Source organism: Poecilia latipinna, unplaced genomic scaffold (assembly GCF_001443285.1).
Source record: "Poecilia latipinna isolate Pla-1442-1.1 unplaced genomic scaffold, P_latipinna-1.0 Scaffold290, whole genome shotgun sequence".
NCBI lineage: Eukaryota > Metazoa > Chordata > Actinopteri > Cyprinodontiformes > Poeciliidae > Poecilia > Poecilia latipinna.
Window position 1 is genome coordinate 246,007 of NW_015112906.1, and position 22,976 is coordinate 268,982.

Here is a 22,976-nt window from a genome sequence, read left to right on the forward strand (position 1 = left end):
GACTGCTTTGTTGTTCAAAGTTCTTTTTTGAGATGAAAGACAGTTTTCTCTTTTGGATGGGGCCCTTGGGGCCTTTTGGTGTTAGTTCTTATGGTTGGTTCATCATATGTATGAAACATTGTTGCAATAAAAGAGTCAAGTAAAAGTTTAAATATTTATGTCAAGTACGATCCTATTGTGTATATGAGTTTTCTTTTGTTGTTTTCGGTTTTTAATTTTGAGGTATCACCTGGCTTATTGCTAATTTAGCATTTTATAGCTTTTTTTATTTCAGCTTTTGCTTAGATTTTTTTTTGTTTATTGCAAATATGTTTGCTTTTATCAAAAAAAAAAAAAAACACATAGGAAAATATTGGCAATGGAAGATTTCATAGTTTTCCCAAAACATCCACAACAACAAAACTTACTGTATAACCAATTCATATGTTACTGAATTGATATAATTAGCCATCAATTATTTCCAGAAAACATCAAACAATACAGAATAACAGGCAAATCATCACAGTAATATAGCTGTGTTTTTCTGCCCAGGCAGAATAACTTATCAAATAAATAACACCACAGTTAGAATTAAAAACAACGCAGTTATTAAAATGTAAGGTTTGGTCAGTAACAATGAAAGGACAGTTGTCTCCCTGAAGAAGGGCAGAGTCATTCATTCCTCCTCTGTGTCAGTGGGCCTTGCTGGGGCTGCAGTCTGCAGCTCCGCCTCATACTGCTTCTTCAGTCCTTTCAGATACATACGCAGGCTCTCTGGATCCAGTCTTGAGTTTCTGGCAGTCTGCAAGAGGCGAGTTGCCAGGTGGTACACAGCTCTCTGTCTCTGCGTTTCTGGATCAGCGGGACGTTTGGCCTGAAAGTGTCAAACAGATGCTAAGTTTAGTCTATTCCTAAAATGTATTACTCAAAATATCCAGTTATTAATGTCATGTCAGAAAAATACTGTTAGCATTGGGGCAGTTTAATGTCAGCCTATGTGGCTACATATTGCACTTACACACTTTTAACAGCATAAGTGCAAAATCTTTATAGAATATGGTGGCAAATATTTTTACGATGTTTGGCAGAGATCAGCACAAAATATTTAATAATTTTGAAGTGAGCAGCTGTGATTGTAACAAAAGGTGGTTCTAAAAACTATGGACTCAACACAGATTAAATATATGCATGTCACAATTTTTTGATTTTTATTAGTAAAAAAATTCTTCTCCACAAATTTGCACTAGATTTTGTTTTATTTATCGTATAAATTCCCCATAAAAGAGAGAAGTTTAAAGCTGAAACACGTTAGACAGTTTCAGGGGTATGAATAACTTATTACAGAACTATCAGAACAAAATGACTAAATCTGATCTTTATGGACATTACCAGAAGCTGCTGGCTGACTTTACAGGCAACCAACTTCGCCTCTTGGATTATACTTGGAGGAAGTGAGGTAATCTCAGCTGCTCTCAGACCTAAATCAGAAAAAAAAAAACTGTGTCCTGTAATGACTTTCATATCAAACTTTAACAAGACTGTTCCTGAAATACGCCGACTGGTTACCGTATTGTCTTTCGTCAGAGCATCCTCGACTCAGCAGATATGTATACACCACTTGCTCAGCACCAGAGTCTCTGTTACGTGTGTGCTGAACCTCCATGTGCTGGTTTTCCACGTTAGGATAGAGAGACTCCAGCTGACAGAGCTCCAGAAAGTGTGTGGCAAACAGAGTGAACGCCTTGCAAAGAAGAGGAAAAACCAGACACACCTTCAAGTTCAAAACACCTATTATGTAGGATGCCGTTGTTTGTTCTGCTGCTTTACATTGACCATGAAGGTGTATCACAAGCTATTAGAAAGGAAGTCAATGGCTAAGAAACAGCAGAGGAATCTGAACGATCTGGTTCTTAATTCAGAAAGGGGAGTGGCAGAACTCAACCGTACTGGTGCATTTTTCACCTTTAGGCCAAGGAGGAACTCACAAACCGAGTGACAGATTCCAATGCCTTCTTCAGCACTAGTGCCACGTCCCAATTCATCTATAATGGTCAATGACCTGTCACTCGCATTGTGGATTATGTAAGAGATCTGAAAGAATCAAAAAGTGTTAGAGATTAAGCCTTTCTTTTTATATCACATGAAACAATCTGTGCAATCTGTGTGCAAAAAAGACCTTACCTCCTTCATTTCCAACATGAAGGTAGAAGAGTTGGTTTCAAAATCATCATCAACACCAATTCTGGTGAAAATCTGGTCAGCGATGCGGAAAGAGGCGTACTCAGCTGGGACAAAAGAGCCTTGAAGAACATAAACACAGAAGTCATGACGCAAGATTAAGGTAAGCGCACGGCACGATTTATAAGGTTAGAATATTAGCCGCTGACCTATTTGGGCCATGATCTGGCAGAGCGCCACCTGTTTGAGGTATGTAGATTTGCCGCTCATGTTGGGTCCTGTTACGATGACAAAATTGCTGCCCTCGGAGATGTAGGTATTGTTTGAGACAGGCTGCTGTCGGGCCATTCGCTCCAGGATGGGGTGACGACCTTGCTTGATGGCCAAGGTGTCTGTAAACTCTGGACGCACTGGCGGCCACAGCAGAACAGCACAAACACGTCACTTTCGTCTGCTGTTTTGTGTTCCAGGCATCTCAGTGACAACAACAGCAAAATACTGTAAAAGCATTTGCAATGTTCTAAATCCATCAGCGTATTTAAATAAATGCCTGATTAGCCGCAGACAGGTTGTAAAATAAGCCACAGAATCATAAAACCAGCCATTTCTGTGTGAAAATATGCACCGGTTACAGACAGTTGGCGGCTACAGTTGTCTCTGCAAATACTGCACATCAGTGAGGGCTTATGTAAGAAGGGTAATCTGAGTACAAGCTGGCTTGGACAGAAGGGGGGCAGGCAGTCAGCATGCATCAATGGAGAGACAGTTTCAGACAGCTGAGGGCCAGCAATCGCCACCCACATGGCTGATGGGGGCGGAGCCGCACGCGAAAAGAACCGAGCCCAGCAGAGAGTCAGGCTTAGTAGAGCAAGCAGTTCATGGCGGTTTAACGGAGCCACCTTCCTCTAGACAGCAGATCAAACCTCATGGAGGTAATACTCAGTACACAGCACTGGAAAAGTGGAAATACACTTTTGTATTACTCAAGGTTTATGCATCATTTTGCAAATGTTTTCACATTTTTGTCAATTATGATTATAATCTGCAAACTTTGATCAATTTTATTTGGAATTTTTTTATTAATAAGACTGTTCCTTGGTGTGACAAGACATTGTTACTTATAACATGAAAAAAATGCTTTGTTACACTGGCAGACTATTTTACTTATAGCTAGTACTTATTCATTATTGACTTAAAACAAGCTCCTATATTGTGCGGAGACGTTATTTGTTAGTCTTGTCTTATTTCAAGTCAACTACAACACTTGCAAAATCTTACCATAAATAATCAGTAAGATTTTGTGTTTTTGCAGTGTGGTGGCATGATGCTCCCACCACAATGGTTCATCATGGAAATGGTCTGATTAGGGTGATGGTAAGTGGCTTGTGCTTATCTAGACTACAATCGCCGATTATGGAAGGTAGGCTGCCATTCAATCAGAGCCACCAAATGACTGCTATAAATGTAGCGAGGGTTTGAACCAACAACCCATCAGTTGTGGGACAAAATCCCTACCTTCTGAACCACTTTCACTGTTTTAGTGTCATCTACCACTCTGCCAGATTTGTGGAGTGACAAAATTAGTTTACCACAAAAAATCTCAAATCTCACTGACGTTTGTCTCTGCTATGTGACAAAATGTTAAAAAGCTCAAGGTTTATACATCATTTTTGCAAAGCACTATCATTGATGGAACTGGTTTCCACTTACCGTAGTCTGAGATTGTGCATGCATTGGCCAGCGAGAGCAACATGTCCAACATGGACACAGTGTCAGAAAGTTTGTACAGGCAATGGATGTGCTCATGGATGGTTGTAAGAAGTTGGCATATAACCCTATTGAAACACAGATAAGGAAGGAGTATAATAAATTTTACCTTATAAATAGCACCCTCTAGTGGACATTTAATGATAAAGCCAAGCCTCAAAAGCTATAATGTCAGTTTTCTCACTAAAACATTCCAGTTGGGAATTGCTAATGGGTCACTGGCACTACACAAAGTAAAAAGTTTCAGTGAAATGTTTCAAAGCTCTGAAAGGTACAGTAATTTTTTTTTTTTACAAAGACATTGTTGGATATAATGAGATAATGAATTTACTAATCATGCCCTTATACTTGATTTTCTTTAGGGAAGAAAAGCCCTAGTAGAAAAATTGAATTGAAATCAATCAGTGCCATTAAAATAAGTTGTTTGTGAAAGGATAGATAGTTGTCTTCTCACACATAGGACATGTGGAAAATCTCCCTCAGCGCTTCATCACAACGACCATTCATCTTAATCAGGTCTGCAGTGGTAAAGCCATAACTGTTCTTCTGCTTGGTGACCTGAAATAGAAGATTTTCTGTTAGCAAGAAGCAGCTTTAGTGATTACTGAAGTTAGTTTTGTTTCTTTTACTACCTGCTAGTGCTCCATTGTCCCTAGTACAACCTAATCTGCTTGGGGAGTGATTTTAAAAGGACCCTACCTTGATGAACTCTGGGGGTAGCTTGCCCTCAGGTAAGACCACTCCATCCAGCTTCATCTGGACAAAGAATCCCCGGGACGTACTGAAACTAGTGCGCAACGGAAAGCCGTATTTCTCCCCCAACTTGTTCACAAGCCCTATACACAGCAGAGGGACGCACACAAAGCCATCAGATATGGATGCATCATAGAAATGATGCAAGAGAATTTTTACTAGATACCTGCAATGTCGTCTACAATTTCAGTGTAAACTCTGCGTGCGATGTCGAGGAACGCATTGATGTTGGGTCGCACTGCGTAACACTTCTGGGTCCGCAAGTTCAGGCTTCCTTTAAAATAAGTGGTGTCATAATTAACCACCGTCTTGATCTGCTCGAGGATTATATCAAATCTGTGGGAAAACAAAATGCACACACTGTTTTAAGAAGGTTAAGCACAGGAAAAATCTATTGAAACTCCGGACAAACATATATGTAAGCCTGAAGTGATACTACTCTTGTAGTATCATTTCATACTGTAACTTTTTGAAAAATCCGGCCTTCAAATTGGGACTTTATCTAAACCCTTTTGATTTAGTCAGATGAATATTTGTATGAATATTTGGAAAAGCACCTTATAGCCATTGTTAAGTATGGTGGAGTATGTCACGCTATGGGCTTTTTTCTATTAAAATAGATCATCACTGGGTTTTCAACACAGTAATAAGCTTACACATCTGGCCAAATCAGCACATGAGTTATTTTGACTAATGAGATGTTGAGGTCATATTTTGTTTCTGTATAAAACCCAAATGTGGGCAGCAGATAAGCAAGATGGAAGCTAAGGGGTATTTATTAATAGAAAAGGTGAACAAGCTTACAGGAAACTAAAGATGACACACAGAACAAAAAACCCAAAAGGACAAAAGTGATAGCAACAGGGTAGCATAATATGCTTAGTATGTATCAGCTGTGAGGGAGCAGACTGAGGCACGGATTGTAAATGGTAAAAGATCATGAAATGACATAGAAGATACAATAAGTGCAGTACAATTAGTAAACAGGGGTTGAATGTTTATTATTTTAAGGATATTTACATATCTTTATTGAGGGTGCCAGTTAAAGTGGTTGGTTTAGTACATATTTCCAATTTGAATTTAAAGTAAAAAAAAAAAAAAAAGCCTTTTTACCGGTTGTCCTCCAGCGTTGCACTGTATGCCTTTAGCAGAGCTGTGTTGCATGTCTTTAACACCTCCTGTTTAATATGTGCAATGTTTAATTGTTTATAAAAATCAGTATATGAATGTTTATTGAATGATGACCAGCAGGTACAGACCCTTAACTGTGGCACCAGATCCAGTGTGTGCTTCAGCTGGATGACATGCGTAATCTTCGATTCAGCAGCTTGAGCCTGCAGGATTAATAATGTACCACTAATGAGAAATGCACAAAACGTGAGCAACAGAAAAAAACATCTATAGAACATAGAGCTGTGAAAAAAAAAAAAAAACCCTGCATGAACCGTTTCCTGCTTTGGAATCTGAACGAGAACGGAGAGCAGCCGGTCAATGTCCAGGAAATGACCTATTGCTGAGGGGGAAAGAACACACACTGATATGAATCATCTGTATTTGTTAAATTTGCATGTATGATTCAATAAAAAGGTAGCTCTTAAACCATTCTTTAGGCCGAAGAAGAGTTCCTCGTTTTGCAGCAGCTCCTGAATGGCGTCCAAGCGTGTGGTTATAGTATCCACATCAAGAAGAGGCTCCAGGATATTGGAGCGCAGCCTCCTCGCTCCACCAGGTGTTTTTGTATGGTTGAGTACTCCTAAAAGAGTATAGTCGCTTCTGTCCAAAGGCAAACAAAGAAGGACTAAAAGTGTGTTCACGTAAAGACATCGTGATTTTGCAGGTGCTTTCCTCTCTTACCTGTTGTCTCTGTTATTAACCACCAACTCCAAGTTAGCTGCAGAGGCCGAGTCGATCATAGTCGTCTGTTCACTTCCCTTAAAGATTACTTTTAGAGACTTGGCAGCATAAAACGAGCTCTGAATGAACTCCAAGTATTTCAGCAAAGCAGCTGCCGTTGCTAGGCAATAATACCTAAAATGGTAATAATGTTAGATAAACAAAAACTTGCAGGGTTACAGCAGAGTTAAGAGTGCCGGGCAGGTTTGCATAAACACGTCGGCAGCATGAATGTCACATTTGTTTTCAGCTTTACATTATGCTTTTTTGGGGTTTTCAAATTAGTAACAGCTTCAGCAAACTTTCGGAAACAAATGTTTTGCATAGAAGTTTTAATTTATTGTGGATTTTTCCAATATACACACCCCAACTCATACTTTGATAAATACCCTTAAGTTGTAGAGAAAAAAACTAGATCTAATAAAAAATTAGGTAGCACAAAGACAGATTTTAAGAGTAGTCCATAAATTATCAATAGTGTGGATGTTGTGACCATTTCCGCAGAGATGTTATTCTACTTTGCAGAATCAGTTTAAATGAGTGTTTGAGCCAACCGTCCTGCTCAAACACCAAATGTCCTCATTTTTAAAATTCATTCAAGCTGTTTAATGTCAACACTCCCCATAAGAACTATTCAAATTAATAGTAAAGAGCTCAAAATTGCTATGACATTCATGTTAATGATTAATGATGAATGTATCCAAACTTCTGACCAGTATATTTTTATGCCTTCATGGATTTTGCAGCTTACTTTGCTTGCACTTCCATGAGAACAGTGGCAAATTCTGGAGCACAGAGCTGCTGTATGTACTCCAGCCCTTTCTTCTCGTTATAGTACTTTCTCTGGATTGCAGTGAGGTTTACACTCTGAAAAACAAAGGTTTAACATATTAAAAGCGATCGATAGATTTTCATTTTTGAAAAAAATTTATTAATTATTTTTTTAAAATGTTTTTATACTGGAAAATTCTCTGTGATAAGCTTGAAGAGTTTTGTCCATTTCCCCTTCTCACTGGCTGTGTCTGGCATCAGGATTTCCATAGGCATCAAGATGTGAAGCCTGGTTATAACCTTAAAAGAGAAAAACAAACAACTCTCTCTGTGTTCCATGTCTTATAATCACCCAGGAAGAAATTAATAGGTTTACCTTGGCATACGTCCCTGTGTCTGCAAACTGAGAAAGTATGAGTTCTGGACATTTTAAGTCAATACTGGCCATGCCAATCTCTCCTCTGGCCAAACCTCGCCCTTCAACTACCGCTACTATCACAGAGGCACCAGAAATTGTGGAAACAGACGAGACGCTTGTTCCTATCAAAAGTGACCATTTAGAAATCAGCTCAAAAAGGGATTACTTAATATAAAGCTTATTTCAGGAACTCATGGCTGTGTAAGGTGCCAACCTGTCGGTCCTGTAGACCCTGGTGTCCTCCTGAGTCTTGGTGTTCCTCCAGGGAAGCGAACAGTGGAAGTGTCTGAGGAAGACATGAGAACCGACGAGGCTGGTCGTCCCACCCTGATGCCATTCCGGCACTGACCTTCAAGAAAACCGACGTCTGAAGGACAAAATTTATCTTGTGGGACCAATCCTATTCAAACTACCAGAATAAAATCTGAATTTCATAAAACTATAGATATTTTTGGTTTAAAAAAATCTTCACACGCACAGAACTGCTTCTTTTTGTCTCATTACAAATAGGCAGGTTGGGCAAGGAGAGCAAGAATCAAACCAGCAGCTAAGAGGCAGCTATGGATGAGCTGCAGAGATCCATAGCTCAAGTAGGAAATTCTGGAAGTAAGTACAGGGCAATTCTGGAAGAAAGCTTGGTAACTGGTATGCTGCAAAAGACGTTAAAGTGGATGGAGACTTGTCTTCCAGCAGGACAATGTCTAAAAATACACTCAGAGCTATAATAGGAGAGTTTGTAGAATGCCTCTGTGCAAGCCCAGACCAAACACCAATTTTGTGGCAAGACTTGAACATTTCAGCTTAAGTTTTGAAAACTACTTATCTTTTTGCATTTAGGTTCTATCGCACAAAATATGTATGCATATATAAAATGTCAACCTGTATGAATATTTTCACAAGAGGTGTATACCCTAGTTTTTAAAATCACCTGAGGCCGTTCCTGGCTGTGATGGAGCATGACTTGAACTGGGAGTGTAAACTTCTGAACTTCGGTAAGGCAGAGCGGGGGAGACAGATGCTGGACAACAGGACGATGCGGTAGCTTCCTTCAGGCCGCTTCTGCGACAGGTTTGTCCAGAGTCTGTGGGCTCACTGCCGGTTATCTCTCCTGTGTTGCTCTGATACATTTTAAATTCTCACAAGAAAATTATAGTGGTTAAGAAAGTCCAAACTGCGTACTCTATATATGTTAAAATCTACTTATCAGACTTAAACAAACAGTAAAGAGAGGATTTAAACATATTTCAAGCAGTTAGCACAAATGGCTATTCTGAGAAACAACGGAAGTTAGCATCTGCGCATGAGGCTATCGTTAATGGCAGATGAAGACTTTATTTTGAAAGGTACTTTGGCGTATTTCTGTGAAAGCGTTTAACTGCCAAAGCTAGGAAATAAAGTCATGGGCAGTATCTGGTTGTAAAGAGAACGTGTATAGTTTAAACAAGATTTATATCTCATTGAACCTAAAGTTTTTACTTTGATAAAATAAGAAAGGTTGTAACAGTAAAACGGCCCTGCCTAGCGGGATATTTGACTTTAAGAAACAGATTTGGAAGCTGGACAGTCAGAGGTTTTTCCTTTATGTATTTTTGAGAAATATTTGGTGCCCCCACCGAGTGAAAATGCTTGGATCCCCGCCTCTTTGGCTGCTGTGCGCGCTCCCGAAACAAGGGGAACAGTTTTTCACAGGAGGACATAATTTCGCACAGGACCGGAAGTCCTCTCAGTCATAACACCAGTCGCTCACTTTGGTCAACATGGCTGCACCAAAAATAGACAATAGCAAGTATTTTGTAAGAGAAATTGAAAAGAATGACGGATGCGTCTTAAGAATGAAACAGTGCTACATAGGGGACGTTGGTTGTGTCGTCTGGGATGCAGCCATTGTTCTCGCTAAATATTTAGAAACTAAAACGTTTTATGACCCGTCGGCAGGAGTCAACATGTGGTGTGGCAGGACTGTGGTGGAATTAGGTGCTGGGACAGGAGTAGTTGGTCTGATGGCAGCAACACTCGGGTGAGACCCCAAAACGAAGTCGTACTTTTTTGTTAATCATCCCGCTCCCTCAATCGGTCAGATTTGCTTTGCATCTTCATTTACTTACAAATTATTTTCCTTAAATTGTCTACAGTGCTCATGTCATAGTAACAGACCTGGAAGATTTGCAGTCCCTCCTGAATGTGAATATTCAGGAAAACCAGACACTCATTCAGAGTGGGTCCATATCTGCCAAGGTACTGAAATGGTTTGTACTTCTGTTTAATATTGCACTGGATTGATAAAATGTTTACGAGCTGCATATTTGCTAAACTCTAACCCGTTTCTTTGCTTTTAAAGGGGTGAAGATGTGTCTGAACTATTGCCTCCTCCACATTACATTATCATGGCAGATTGCATATATTATGAGCAGGTATTGTGCAACCTTTCTTCTACTTACTCTTTTATGAAATGGGTTAAATTAAACTGCGTTTCAAATGTATCACTTTACAACCACCAACTTCAATTATTTCATGAGGATTTTATCCACATATTCAACCCAAGGTAGTGCATAATTATGAAAAGGAAACATTGCAAATAAAAATCGGAGATTTAGATGCATTTGTATTTGGCCCTCTTCACTTTTGTACTCCTGAATAAAATTCAGTTCCGTCAGTTTCCTTTAGAAAACACAAGTACAGATGCCCGTGATATGAGCTGGACAAATCAACAGGGTAGGTAAGACTAGCTGTTGATATGACAACAACCGCAAGTATACGGTTAAAGAAAATACCTACCAGAAGTCACTAGGGTCAGCAAAGAGTAATATTGAAATCTTTACAGGGTGGAGGTTTGCCTTGTAGTTGGATAGCAAACATAAACATGCAGTCAATAGATTGTTTAGTTTAAATCATATTTATTCATTTGCATTAGTCTGCCACATAAGATTTCAAAGATATTCTGTGGTTTGAAGATATAACATGACAACAGGAATGAATACATTAATAAAGTACTATAACAATAATTTTGAGACTATAAAATATATTATTTGCTGTATTCCTCATTTTAACTCTTGGTTCAATCCTACACAGTCCATAGGACCACTGGTGGAGACACTGAAGCAGCTTTCTGGACCAGAGACCTCCATTATCTGCTGCTATGAGCAACGCACCGAGGGCGTTAATCCAGAAGTGGAAAATAAGTTTTTTGAGGTATAGATAGAAACAGTTTTATTTTATATAGCTTTATATCCTTGATGTCTGATTTGCTGTCTCGCTTTTTCATTTTTCAGTTGCTGCAACGAAATTTCACCCGTGAAACAATCCCTTCTGACAAACAGGACCCAGAGTTCAGCAGTCCCGACATCCATATTCTGCACATTCGAAGAAAAGACTGATCTTATAGCATGCAATTTGTTTTTCTACTAAGATTTATATCATTGTGAGAAAGATTTCAGACTGTGGCATTTACAAAAATCTTAAATAATCATTTGTATTTCTTAAAAATACTTTACATTTCAAAACGGGAAGTTTTTAGGGTATAAAACTAAAATTCTCTGGAACACTTATCTCAGCCTCTTCTCGATTACTCACTTGCTGGCAACAGGAAGAGGAAGTTAGTAAAACAGACCCTTACCCATTATGAACACTGGGGGGCGACAAATACTCAACTCCATGAACCAAGATTATGTAGTGTAAAACTTTGTGTTCACTTAAATATAAACAGTTTCCTTCATCTGCACATAAATAATTTCATTAATATGCTGCATTAAGTAAGTAAAAAACTTACAATTAAACCATTTAAGGTTAAATTGCATGGTTTTGTAAAGAAAAGTGAACACTACTGGGTTTTGCCCCCATATGAGGAATTTTATTCAGAGCTCCAGATTAAGAAGATTATAGCTCTTATTCAACCATGAAGCATGCCCACCACGCTCTCACAGACACAGAGGGCCTCTGACAGCATTTCTTGCTTTGTTTACACAGTAGGAACTGTAGCATAAAGAGCATGGGTGGCCTTTAGTACTCTGGCTAAATGAAACAATGCAGATGGTCAAGGGAAGTTTAAAAGTCTGATAAAATACATTAATTGCTTTGTAAAAAAAAAAAAATTACAGCCTTGCTTGAGACACAGTTAAAATGAATTGGTTTTATCAGTAAGAAGGCAAATTTTTAGTAAGTTTAAGTAATTCAGTCCAAACAATGAAACGGGTATAGATTCTTTACACCTAATTTATTCCAAGCATGTTCTGTTAATTTTCTATGTTTAATTTTTTTTTTTTTTACAGCTAATCTAAATTTAAAGTTCAGTTCCTCTGAAAATTACAGTATTATCTTAGACCAATTAACACACAATTGATTTACTGTGATTTATGCAACCAATGGAAAGACTGCTGACTTGACTGCTGCAGACAGTTATTGACAGGCTTTACAACAGAGGTAAGCTTCCAATTCAATGAAAAGTTGAGTAGAAGGAAAATGCATTTCTGAACATAGTAAACAACTTATGGGCATCTCCTACAAACAAGACTGGAGTCAATGTTTCAGTTGATAAACTAAGAAGAAGAAGAACTGGACTGCTTCAGATGAAAGTTTCTACAGTCTCATGATTTAGGGAGCCATGTAATCTGCTTCTGTTGGTTCATCCTGTTTTATCAAACTGTGAATAGTGAAAAATATAGAGGTCCCCTTGCTTAAATTATCGAATTTGTCTGTAAGAAAAGTGGCAAAAATTAACTTCTTTCGTTTTAACATAAGCATACTGTGGAAGGAGTTCTCTAAAGTTAACCTGACTTTCTTGACAGTATACAATGTGCTATGATATATGTTGTATTATATTTAGAATTTGAATCCATCTATATGAATACATTGAAATTGCTTTTGATAGGACATTGTTTGGATTATATTTTAAGAAATGAATTTGATCTGTTTGTTTTGAGAGTTGATAGAACATAGATATACTGATTTTAATTTAATCCTACTAATCAGTTGTTAAACTATAATCACTCTCTGTGGCCCTTCATTCTCCTTTCACTTTTTGTCCTGAAGCACTTGGACAGTAATCAGAATGAACTTTGTCTTTAGGTCTTTTTTAGCTTTGAACAGCACATTAATTTAAATCATAGCTGGTATTAAGTCACTGTTCCAATGTGTGATGGAGACGGGTCTCAGACAGTCTTATTAGAGATTATAGGGGGTAAAGACAAATTCCACTTGTTCGACGTAAAGCTTTTCCATTCAAAACAGATAACCTCTTAAATTTTGACTAAGAATAACTAAAAAAAAAAGGAAATATATCCTTTTAAAAATGAGATAATTGGGCTTGTACCAGATGGAAACACAGGAAGCCTTACTATAAATTATGTCAATCACAGAGAAACACTGATGTTGCTATTTTGTACACATAATAGTGGATTATAGTTGCCTTAATGCTATTCTTTTTGTAGGTCCTCCTTGCAACTAGACAATGAGGCCATTTCCTACCAACAGATTGTGCTATTATATTCTCAAACTAACCTCAAAATATTTCTCACTTATTAAAATGTCTGTTCATTAATCATGATATGACATTAAAATCTCTGGTCTGGTTGTTTGCAAACAGTTTTTACTGCTGTCTGAGAGACGAACTGAATCGCAGCCGAAATGCTGTGAAAAAGCCGCATCGCTCTGTGTGGCGTGCTCCACTCTGCTGCATCACAGCCAAGTGACACAGAGGATCCTTTGTGTCACCATCATCATCATCATCACGCTGCCTGGAGCCAAGAGACACTGCTCCAGAAAAAGGAAGACTCATTTTCTCACTAACTCTTAGGGAGTGGCTCAAGAATAGACATCAAACTGGGCTGCTTAAAAATAGAAAGGCTGCATAAATGGTGGAGTCCTCTGATCCTGCAAAAGTTGCCGAAACACTTCTCTCTGCACACACACACACATGCACACACATGCACACACACACACACACACAAGCACATTCCACTTCTATCTCGTAGAAAAATGAGTTCACTGAACTTAAGGCTGCACAATCAGACAACAGAACTCACTTTTTTTTTAAAGCGGAGCATGTGACCTCTGTTATCTCTCAGTACAACTTCCAAACCCGTTTCGGAATGCAGCAACACTGAGCATTTTGAACCTCAGTTTCACAGTTGCATCAAATGGCGATGGAATACAGTAGAACTACTGGATTTTAGTGGAAACTTCGCTGCTTCTCTCCTCTCTCTCTCTGTTAGGGTGATGTTAGGACAGCTGTGCTGCAGTTGGGAGGGGGGCAAAATCCAGCTCTTTAAGGATACTATGCACACATTTCCATTCCTATTAAAGAATTAGTATTGGATCATTCATTAACATTTCTTAAAGGCTTTTTTGGAGTCCAAACCAGGATGCATATGGAACATTTCCCTGAGTCATTTCTTAATTGTGGAGCATAAGTGAGGAGCAGCACCAGACCTTGCCATGGATTAGTCTTTATCTCCACCTCCTAACAAGCAAAATGTGTTGTTTCATCCAGAAACATCGTCACAACACTGATTTGGCACGTATGAGAACTGTTCAAAGGAAGCGGTTGAGGTTGCATCACATGGATCTTCAGTCAGTGTGTGCAGCTGTGGGGGTGAATGACTTGTGCCTGTGCTCCTGTGTGTGATGATAAAATCACCCTCCCTTGTTTCTGTGAAAACAGATGCTCCGTGGCAAAGGTTGGTGATCTGTGTGCTGCCTGAACAAGCACTGGCCAGTTCTATTCACCAAGCAGATTATCACAAAGGAGTAACAACTGATTTATTATTTTCTCTTTTTTCGAAACGCATGCATTTGTGGTTTTTGCAATAAGGAGACTCAGGAAACTGCAAGCTGCAGCACTATTAATCATACCTTCCCCTCCTATCCCTGAAGTAACACCTTTCTCACACCTGAATGCAAGCTATAATCCTTTGTATTTCTGGTGCGTGATTGCAAAGACAAACTAGTTTAAACTCATCAATCTGTGCCAAGCATCTACAGATCTTCAGGAGCGCCCATGAACATATCCAGGAAATTGAATTACACTTACACCAATGATTTTAGCCGAGTTAAATAGAATTTGTAGCACATGTAGAGCACACTCTGCCTCTATGCGCCTTGTGTACGGCGCTGCACACAAATTGAAAATGTCAGGTGGAATTGCAGCAGTTCATAATAATTTTCTGGTTCTCTGAGCTTGTAATTTCACCACAGCAAGCAACCTTCAGCTGCACATATGAATGGAATGTGTTTTGGATGACTGCCCGGTGTACCTTGGACTTCACGGTCCTCACATTTTCAACCTTATTTGGCCACCAGAGCACGACTCATAATCAACAATTTCAGGAAAAAAAAACATATAAGTGAGAAAATCCGGCTCTGAAACAACTGCAGTCAGACAAAGTCAAGTTACACAGCCATTACTGAAAGAAAACAGTGCATCAACAGAGCCTTGCAAAAGTATTCAAACCCCTTTTTCTAACACTTTGTCAACAACAGTGATCCTTAATGTATTGTTATTTAAATCTAATCCAATGGACAAAACAAAGCAGTGCATAATTAAACAAGTGACAGCAGATGCAGATGGCAAATCTTTCAGAGTATCTTCCAGTAAATTATTTGGTTTTAATGTGGAAAAATTCCGTTAGAGTTCAAGGGGTGCTGATACTTTCGCAAGGCACTTTGATTAACGCCAATTGCTTTCAGGGGAACTGTGCCCTCAGCAGGAAACCAAACAGCTTTCTGCCACTTCCGCACCTGTTTTAAACTGAGCTCTGTGTGAGTTCATCATTAACTACACAATCGAAGAGGCTGCGGAGGGCGCACAGGAATTCAAAGGTGGACACAGAGGCAGCAGTTTCACAACCAAGGTCAACTTTAGTAAGGTTAAAAAGAAACCAAGTCAAGCTGTAACAACAGCAGTTTGGAGTATCTGTTCCCACCAACCATTTAGCAAATAAATAAGCGGCTGTAATAATGGTGCTTGGCCTTTACGGGCACGAATGCCCGAATCCTACAGTGATTACCCAGGAGGGTGTGTCTGCTAAATTGTAGGCTAGCATTAAGCCAACAATGACTATGTTGGGGAGGATTACTCTCGAACTACCTGCAGAAATGCTGCTCTGCAGATGGAGCTCAGAGGAAATGAAGACAAGTGACTAAGACAAACCACACCCCTGAAAGCCGCAAAGACAGTTCAGGTTTAGCCTGTAATCGTGGGAGGGATGCAGCTATTTAACAACTCTGGAGCCATTTCACTTTTTCCCTGATTCTGACTAATAAGTTGGAAACCATCATTGTGAAACAGTGGAAAACATGTGTTGTTGGCTCCGCATTTAGAGGCTGTTCCCTTTAAATTACTTCCATGTAGATTTGAAAACCTGATCGGAGGCTTATAGTACCAAAATTGGCATTGTTTATGACACTACAGACACTCATGCGTAACTGCAGAGATCCTTCAACCTACTGTCATAGAAACAAGCCCAACAAACACGCAGATTTTAAGCCTCAGACAAATTAGTCAATATTCTCATGTAAACAAGTTAAGTAAGAGTTTAAGCCCTTAGTTTGTGAATTATGAAAGCACTAAACTATGTGCCTATTTTCATAAGCATGTTGCTTACAGCACTTGTTTTTTTTTTGTTGTTTTTGGTGTTGATGTAGCAGGATTGATGTTCGGCCTAGCACCTCATTATTACAGGCAGTGAAGGTCATTAGAAGAAGCTCCTCATTACTGAGCTTCCTACTTCGACCTAAAAGCCATTTCTGACCTTTCCTCTCAGGAAGTGTGTGGAATTCCAGTTGAGAATGGAGGGAGTTGACAGAAGGGCAGGAGGTTTTATCTTTACAGAAGGGAGGTCATTAAAACCTGCACATTTTTTGTCCTCGGCCCTAGGGCAATAGTGTTGCCTATAAAGCTTTAAGGATCATGTGGTTGTAATAAAAGGCAGAAACACAGGTGGTTAAATTAGGCATATATGGAGGCTTCTGTCCTATACAACAGGCTTGACTTGAAGGCGATTATATTCAGTTTTTTTGCATTTTTTCCAAAGGAAGTCATAAGTCTTGGCGTCTTCAGAAGTCATCTATGTCACCTGATCTGCCAGACAGAAACCTCTCTGGAGCTAAAACAAACATCCGGAGGCTTTAAAAGCCATTGCTAGAGCAAAAGATCTTACAAACTAACAAGTACAGCCACTCTGACAACAACTGTATTAATAATCAGTATTATTAATACTGATTAATAATAATCAGTATTATGTCTGATTGCCGCTCTACAATTTACATGTACTGTATGTTTTAGCTTCAGAATTTAACACAGGAAATAGTATTTTATGCTGTGTTCAAATTGCAACAAAACACTGTGAAAAATTAAAAGGCACTAGTTTCCCTTTGTTTACCAACGTTGGCGCATAATGCGCTCTATTTGACTTTTTTAAGAACACATTAGTCTTACAGGCACTAAAATCATACAAAACATATTATTACACATATGTACATATTCATGTAGCACATATAATTCAAATATAAATTTGTTTGCCTTTTTGGTTTCTAGAGAAATAAAGCTTAAGAGCCAATTACCCAGGTTATCTGCTCTGACACAGTGCGCAGTTGGCCTCTTCACATGAATGCCTCATTTATTGCAAATTGCACTTTCAAAATCAAATAATAATTTTGCTTTAAATGTACAGCTGTGTGTTTTTAGTCACTAGAAATATCTCTAATCAGCTGGATTTGTCTTTCTTACAAGCGAAGCAGTGCACAGCAACAGGCAGGGGAGGGTCAGTACTGGATTACCCTGTGTTTCATAGAACTGGGTAAAGCTTTCTCTGCTATCTAATTAGCAGGACATTAAACCTTAAAAATAATAGAGTGGGGAAAAATGACTTAATTTGCTTTTATTTAAAACAGTTTTCTATCAGTCAGATAGATATACAGATATGTTTAGGTTTTAGTAATATTATCATTAACATACACATTATTTAAGCAACAGTAAAAAGAGTTGCTGCTTTTGTGTTTTTTTTTTTTTTACTATTTTTTCAGTTCAAACTGTGGTGCTATGGTATTTTTTAAAGGTTTCATGCTGTAAGGATTGCAGTGACACCAATTTGCTCCAAAAAGCTTTACACTGCAAACTGAAGTGCTACAGATTTGCTTTGTGAAGTCACATCTCAAGCTGAGGCAAACTCAGGAAGTTGCAGCTGACAGCTCAGCACCACCATGAAACATTCGAAAAGAATTCACAATTCAGCTGAATATCAGCGCGGCCCATCCAACTTTTCATGCAAACAGTTGTGTGTACTTCTCTGTTGTTCAAAAAAAAAGAGAGAGAGAGAGAGAGAGAGAGCAACTGGACTTCCTGTTTTGCACATTTTCACTGCTGAATGGGGTGGGAACTGAGGCCAGCTTTAAATCTGAGCATGGATGTTTAACTGTTCACAAAGACTTGGCCAAAAGTGACTCAAACACTAATTCCCTACATCTTTATATGTTCTGAATTCTGTAGATGACTACATAACAGTTTCTGCAAGTTTTAACTTGAATTTCAGACAAAGTATCAATTTCAAAACTACGAGTTGCAAAAAGATGTGTGTAAATTATATTTATCTTGCTTAGATACAATTGAAGAGTTGAAATTTGTTGACTGATAAGTTAGTCCACTACTCCCCGTTTCTAAGCTAAACCTGGTTAAATATGCCCTTCATCACATCAGCCAATAGTGAATAACACAGGGGTGTTTTTATTTAAATTGTTTAAGCATACAATAAAGCAGTTGAAGGAGAAATTAGACTAAGAGAAAAAAGTTGGATATAAATCTTAACATTAGATGTAATTAAATATAATTTAAAACCTATTGTGGAAAATAAGGATTTTTTGGGGTTAAATTTGAGTTAAACACTTTAAGACACATGTAGCTGTGGATTGCTGGTCAGCTGGCTGAAAGAAGGTTGCTACACTTTTCCCTCAGTTACAAGATGGACAAATCTGGATGTTTTCAGCTTTGCCATGTGAGTCCAGCCCCTTCACATCAATGTTACACAACTTCCACACCTAGCATCAGAGGAATTACCTAAAGACTGATCTTAGCACAATGTTTTCCTGCTCTGTTCCTCATGACACACTACCCTATATGTTTTAGGTGATTCCCTGCTTCAGCACACGTGATTTCAATTGATGGATGAGTAACAGGTTGAACTGCAATCCATTTAACATGCAAGGTAGTGTGCCTTGAGGATAAGGGTTGGGAAACACCATCTTCGCCAACTATTTAAATGTTTCTAAGCATCAAATATGAAGTCTATACAAGATAGCAGTGGCGAGTACATCACAAATGTTTTCTTTGCAATTGCTCTAAGCATATAATAACCAAGTGGTAGCTGAAATTGCCCAAGTTTAAAAGCAAGACCCTGCAAGTAATGAACCAACAAATGAATGAAAAAAAAAACAGAGGTAAAAGATTTAAAATCACTTTTTTAATAAGACATTACAATGACATTGTTCTGTACATAGTTCCCCCAGTCAAATAAGGAATAGGACCTGCACCACAGGCTTTTGTTCAACATCTCACTTCTTAACAGCTTTCTGTTCTGACTGCACCAACGAATGGACTCTGATGTTGGGTTAATGTACTTATGTACTCATGCTACAGATATAAGCTATCATATAATGTCCCAATACTGAGACTTTTCAGTTGTTGGTATCAGATTGAGAAGTCAGAGCTGAGGTTATTGATGGCCTGTTTGTTTAATACTCCGCACATTATAGTGAGACATGACATAGGTCAATCAGTTAACTAGAAAAGCCCACGTAATTGTATTTGGGGTAAGAAAATGTGTTGCGACATGTAAACATGGGCAATGATTTCTTTTTCTTGCATTTACCCCAGTTCTTTTTAATACCAGAGAAGGAAAATTATAAATCACAGTACTGTGTCCTTCAAGTAGGCTACATGACAAATAAAGAGCTCAATGTCAAAGTTTATCCCAACAGAGTCAAAAGGACTGTGAAACAGCTCAAGTCCAACAATGTCCTTAGGAGAAATAAAAGATATAAAATAGAAATAAAAGAACAGGCAAAGGTGGTGATCTCTGTGGCTTTGACCTTAGAAACCAGTTAACCCCATTTTTTTTTTTATCTCAAAAAGCCCAAGCAATAAAGAATGTGATATATGCCTGCTACAGAACATAAGCAAACTTTAAGCCGGCAAACCCAGTTAAAGATAAATTAGTCAAAAGATAAACGTAATAAAAATAAATTGAGATAATCAACTTTTCTTAAGCATTCTCATTTTGAAGAGTAAATTGTTACTTGCAACATTGTAGTTTTGACCTAAAACAGTCAGCACTCAATCATTAAGACTTGTAATTTGAAGTTAACCATGTCAGACCCTCATACAGTCCATCACCTGTGGTCGCACAGGAGGGCTGAACATACCAATTCCTATCTCTGATCCGGGTCAATCCGAGCTTCTCTTGGATTTCATGCGGCTTCATGGCGTCCGGAAGGTCTTGCTTATTGGCAAATATCAAGATCATGGCATCTCTCATCTCGCGGTCATTGATGATGCGGTGAAGTTCCTGTCTCGCTTCGTCAATGCGATCCCTGTCTGCGCAATCCACCACAAAAATTAAGCCCTGGGTCCCTGTGTAGTAGTGTCGCCACAGGGGACGGATCTTGTCCTGGCCTCCTACGTCCCAGACGTTGAACTTGACATTTTTGTAAGTGACAGTTTCCACATTGAAGCCCACTGTGGGGATTGTGGTCACAGACTGTCCGAGTTTCAGTTTGTAAAGGATTGTTGTCTTTCCAGCAGCATCAAGTCCGAGCATTAGTATTCTCATCTCCTTGTTGCCGAAGATTTTTGACAGCATTTTCCCCATTTTGAACTCTTGAGCATAAATACTTTGTTCCCAAGGAGAAAATGTGATAATGTTTTGATGGTCACTTGGAATGCAGCTCACAGTTTAATATAGACTTACTGGTGAAACCATGAAGTGAATGGATATTTTGTTTACTTGGGAACAAAAGTCAAAAATATACACACATGCTTGACTTTTCACCTGAAAGTCTGTCTGGATCTTGTTAGGTGCAGGGGCATTTATGCTCGGATAATGTCTTCTTGGCCTACACGCCACATGACACGATCAGACTAAGAACTTGGCACCAGCTGTTGCAGGTCGTTCATTGTTCAGTAAAAATGAAGATAAAGGTACAGGCCGCGATGAATGGAAACTGCAGAGAAGATTCACTGTGTGGGTAAAAAGGACCTCCAACAAAAGCCGCGATACTTGAAGAGAATTTCCTCTGGTGTTAGGATGTGGCGGTCCTCCTCACCGGGTGCGCCCTTGTTCTCTCCACTGCTGTCGCGGGGGGAGAAACAGCAGCTTTACGTCGGGACACTTCACCGCGCTACTAGGGAATAACTTCGTAAAATGTATCCCTGCTTGTCCGTGGCCAGAAATACCCCGTTCGCGAAACTCTGGTCACGCTGAAATGAGATTTAGGGGGAGGGTCAGACATGAAAAATTAGCCAGCTATTGCTAGATTGCCTGTTAATACAGCTAGTTAGCTCGTTACCTAGCACGCTAAGCTAAGTAGCTAACAGTAGTTAGCTGCAGTCAACTAAACAAATCAGGGCAATAAACGTGTGCTACGATGACAATATGATTAGCGACACATTTTAGTAGAAGAAGAGGCCGGTTATAATTAAATTACTTACCTGTTTTTCTCTTTCAGAGTCGATAAATTGACTCAGCTCTTGCCTTCCTCCTTTAACCGGAGCTATCCGCACTACCGCTGCTATAACGGAAAGGTGTGGAACTGCATCAGGGGCCACTTCCTCCTGTCGGCTCCATTCAGATGACAGCCGCCGAGTCCGCCTCCGTCTGTCTGACGCTTCTTTACATGGTACACTCTCACACAATGAATAATATGACGACAAAAAAGTGTTATTTTGGTAATTCGCTTCAGAAAGTACAACTCACATCCAGAAGGTATGTTTTTAGAGCATTTATTTCTGTTGGTTTACAAGCAAAATTCAGTTTCTCAGGAAATATTTAGGTTTGCGTTGCAGTATCCCACAAACAACCATTCCATTTGAATGAGACATAGTCAATCTGCACTTCAAACACAATCATATTCATGAATATTACACACTTTATAATCATTCCAATGCTGCTGTTATCTGCTGTTGTATATGGCCATATCTTTACAACTATTTTCCGTCCACTTAACTTTCCAGTGATGCATGAAAACCTAATTTATCAGCACATTTTGGACAGCTGTCTAGAATCATTTTGTTATTATCATAATATGGCCATAATGTAACACTGGAGTATTAAAAAAGATATTTTTTGGCTTATGTAATAGTAAGATTTGGATCCTGAGATGTTTTTACAAGCTATAAAAATAATTATTTTAAGCCGTAAACCACAATCATCAACACAAAATTATGGTATATTACACCGTCTTTGTGCTGTGTTAATTTCGGTTTTGGAAATAAGTGCCAGACAAAATAAACTTTTAGTAAATTTCAACTCAATGAAATGCATCCTTTCAAATATGATACAATGCGATTTTACTATGTCTTTTCTATAGTATTTATTTATAGTATTTATTAGGATACAATATTTAAGGTTTCTTTCCATCCATTTGTCAGGAAAAGCCTTAGAAAGTAAAAAATGGATAAGAAAACATATTCTGTGGAAACTTGAATACAAAAACGTTTTGGATCTCATAAATGAAAATATCTTTGCCAGTTATTGATAATTATAAGAAGAGTAACATCTCCCCCTAGCGGCCAACGGCATGTAACCAAATTGTTAGTGCAATTTGAGACGAGAGGTCAAAGAAAGAGATCCAGAGTATCACATTGAACCAGAATGGTATCAAAGTGTCTTCCTTAATTTTTCAGTAACTTGGAAGGAAAACGGCAGTCTTTATTTATTGAGTGTGCTCCTCGAGTGTGTTAACTAAACCAATTCATATGAAGGAATGCCCTGCAAGGTATTTTTCACGCTACTGTTTCTAGTCCAACATCGTGACGTTCAAAACAATTATATGTGAGGTTTAACATGTACGCGAAGTCAGTATAAGGGTGTTAGTGTCTGATGCAGATGTTCAACACTACAGGTTGGTTTCTAAAACAACCAAATAGGCAACAACAGAACAGATAGCCATGAGAAGAATCATCTAAACCTCTGCATGTAGCCAGTGAAATATGACAGAAATTATTCTTAGAGTT

The 22,976-nt window shown here is 38.7% G+C and overlaps 3 protein-coding genes across 6 annotated transcripts; 1 reads left to right on the top strand and 2 right to left on the bottom strand.

The window, feature by feature from the left end:
• Positions 1-352: 352 nt before the first annotated feature.
• msh4 (mutS homolog 4) lies at positions 353-9,276 on the bottom strand. 2 transcript variants are annotated; one of them, XM_015034182.1, is made up of 20 exons: positions 8,688-9,276; positions 7,974-8,108; positions 7,718-7,881; positions 7,531-7,641; positions 7,322-7,437; positions 6,532-6,705; positions 6,278-6,450; positions 6,123-6,190; positions 5,937-6,011; positions 5,791-5,855; positions 4,844-5,013; positions 4,624-4,760; positions 4,379-4,482; positions 3,868-3,992; positions 2,367-2,567; positions 2,161-2,279; positions 1,942-2,070; positions 1,546-1,720; positions 1,369-1,457; positions 353-853 (listed from the first exon to the last, which is right to left on the bottom strand). In XM_015034182.1, the coding sequence occupies exons 1-20, from the start codon at positions 8,884-8,886 to the stop codon at positions 656-658; spliced, it is 2,727 nt and encodes a 908-aa protein (XP_014889668.1). In that variant the 5' UTR covers positions 8,887-9,276; the 3' UTR covers positions 353-655. The 2 variants fall into 2 exon arrangements, with proteins under 2 accessions (XP_014889668.1, XP_014889667.1); XM_015034181.1 differs by having other exon boundaries at positions 7,974-8,126.
• On the top strand, positions 8,739-12,316 carry vcpkmt (valosin containing protein lysine (K) methyltransferase). 3 transcript variants are annotated; one of them, XM_015034185.1, is made up of 6 exons: positions 8,739-8,827; positions 9,695-9,776; positions 9,892-10,005; positions 10,098-10,170; positions 10,829-10,948; positions 11,029-12,316. In XM_015034185.1, the coding sequence occupies exons 2-6, from the start codon at positions 9,703-9,705 to the stop codon at positions 11,131-11,133; spliced, it is 486 nt and encodes a 161-aa protein (XP_014889671.1). In that variant the 5' UTR covers positions 8,739-8,827; positions 9,695-9,702; the 3' UTR covers positions 11,134-12,316. The 3 variants fall into 3 exon arrangements, with proteins under 3 accessions (XP_014889671.1, XP_014889669.1, XP_014889670.1); XM_015034184.1 differs by lacking the exon at positions 8,739-8,827 and adding an exon at positions 9,471-9,552; XM_015034183.1 differs by lacking the exon at positions 8,739-8,827 and having other exon boundaries at positions 9,421-9,776.
• A 7,551-nt stretch (positions 12,317-19,867) lies between these two features.
• arf6b (ADP-ribosylation factor 6b) lies at positions 19,868-21,632 on the bottom strand. Its single transcript, XM_015034189.1, has 2 exons — positions 21,453-21,632; positions 19,868-21,221 (listed from the first exon to the last, which is right to left on the bottom strand). Exon 2 carries the CDS (start codon positions 20,611-20,613, stop codon positions 20,086-20,088), a length of 528 nt encoding a protein of 175 aa, XP_014889675.1. The 5' UTR covers positions 20,614-21,221; positions 21,453-21,632; the 3' UTR covers positions 19,868-20,085.
• Between the last annotated feature and the right edge of the window lie 1,344 nt (positions 21,633-22,976).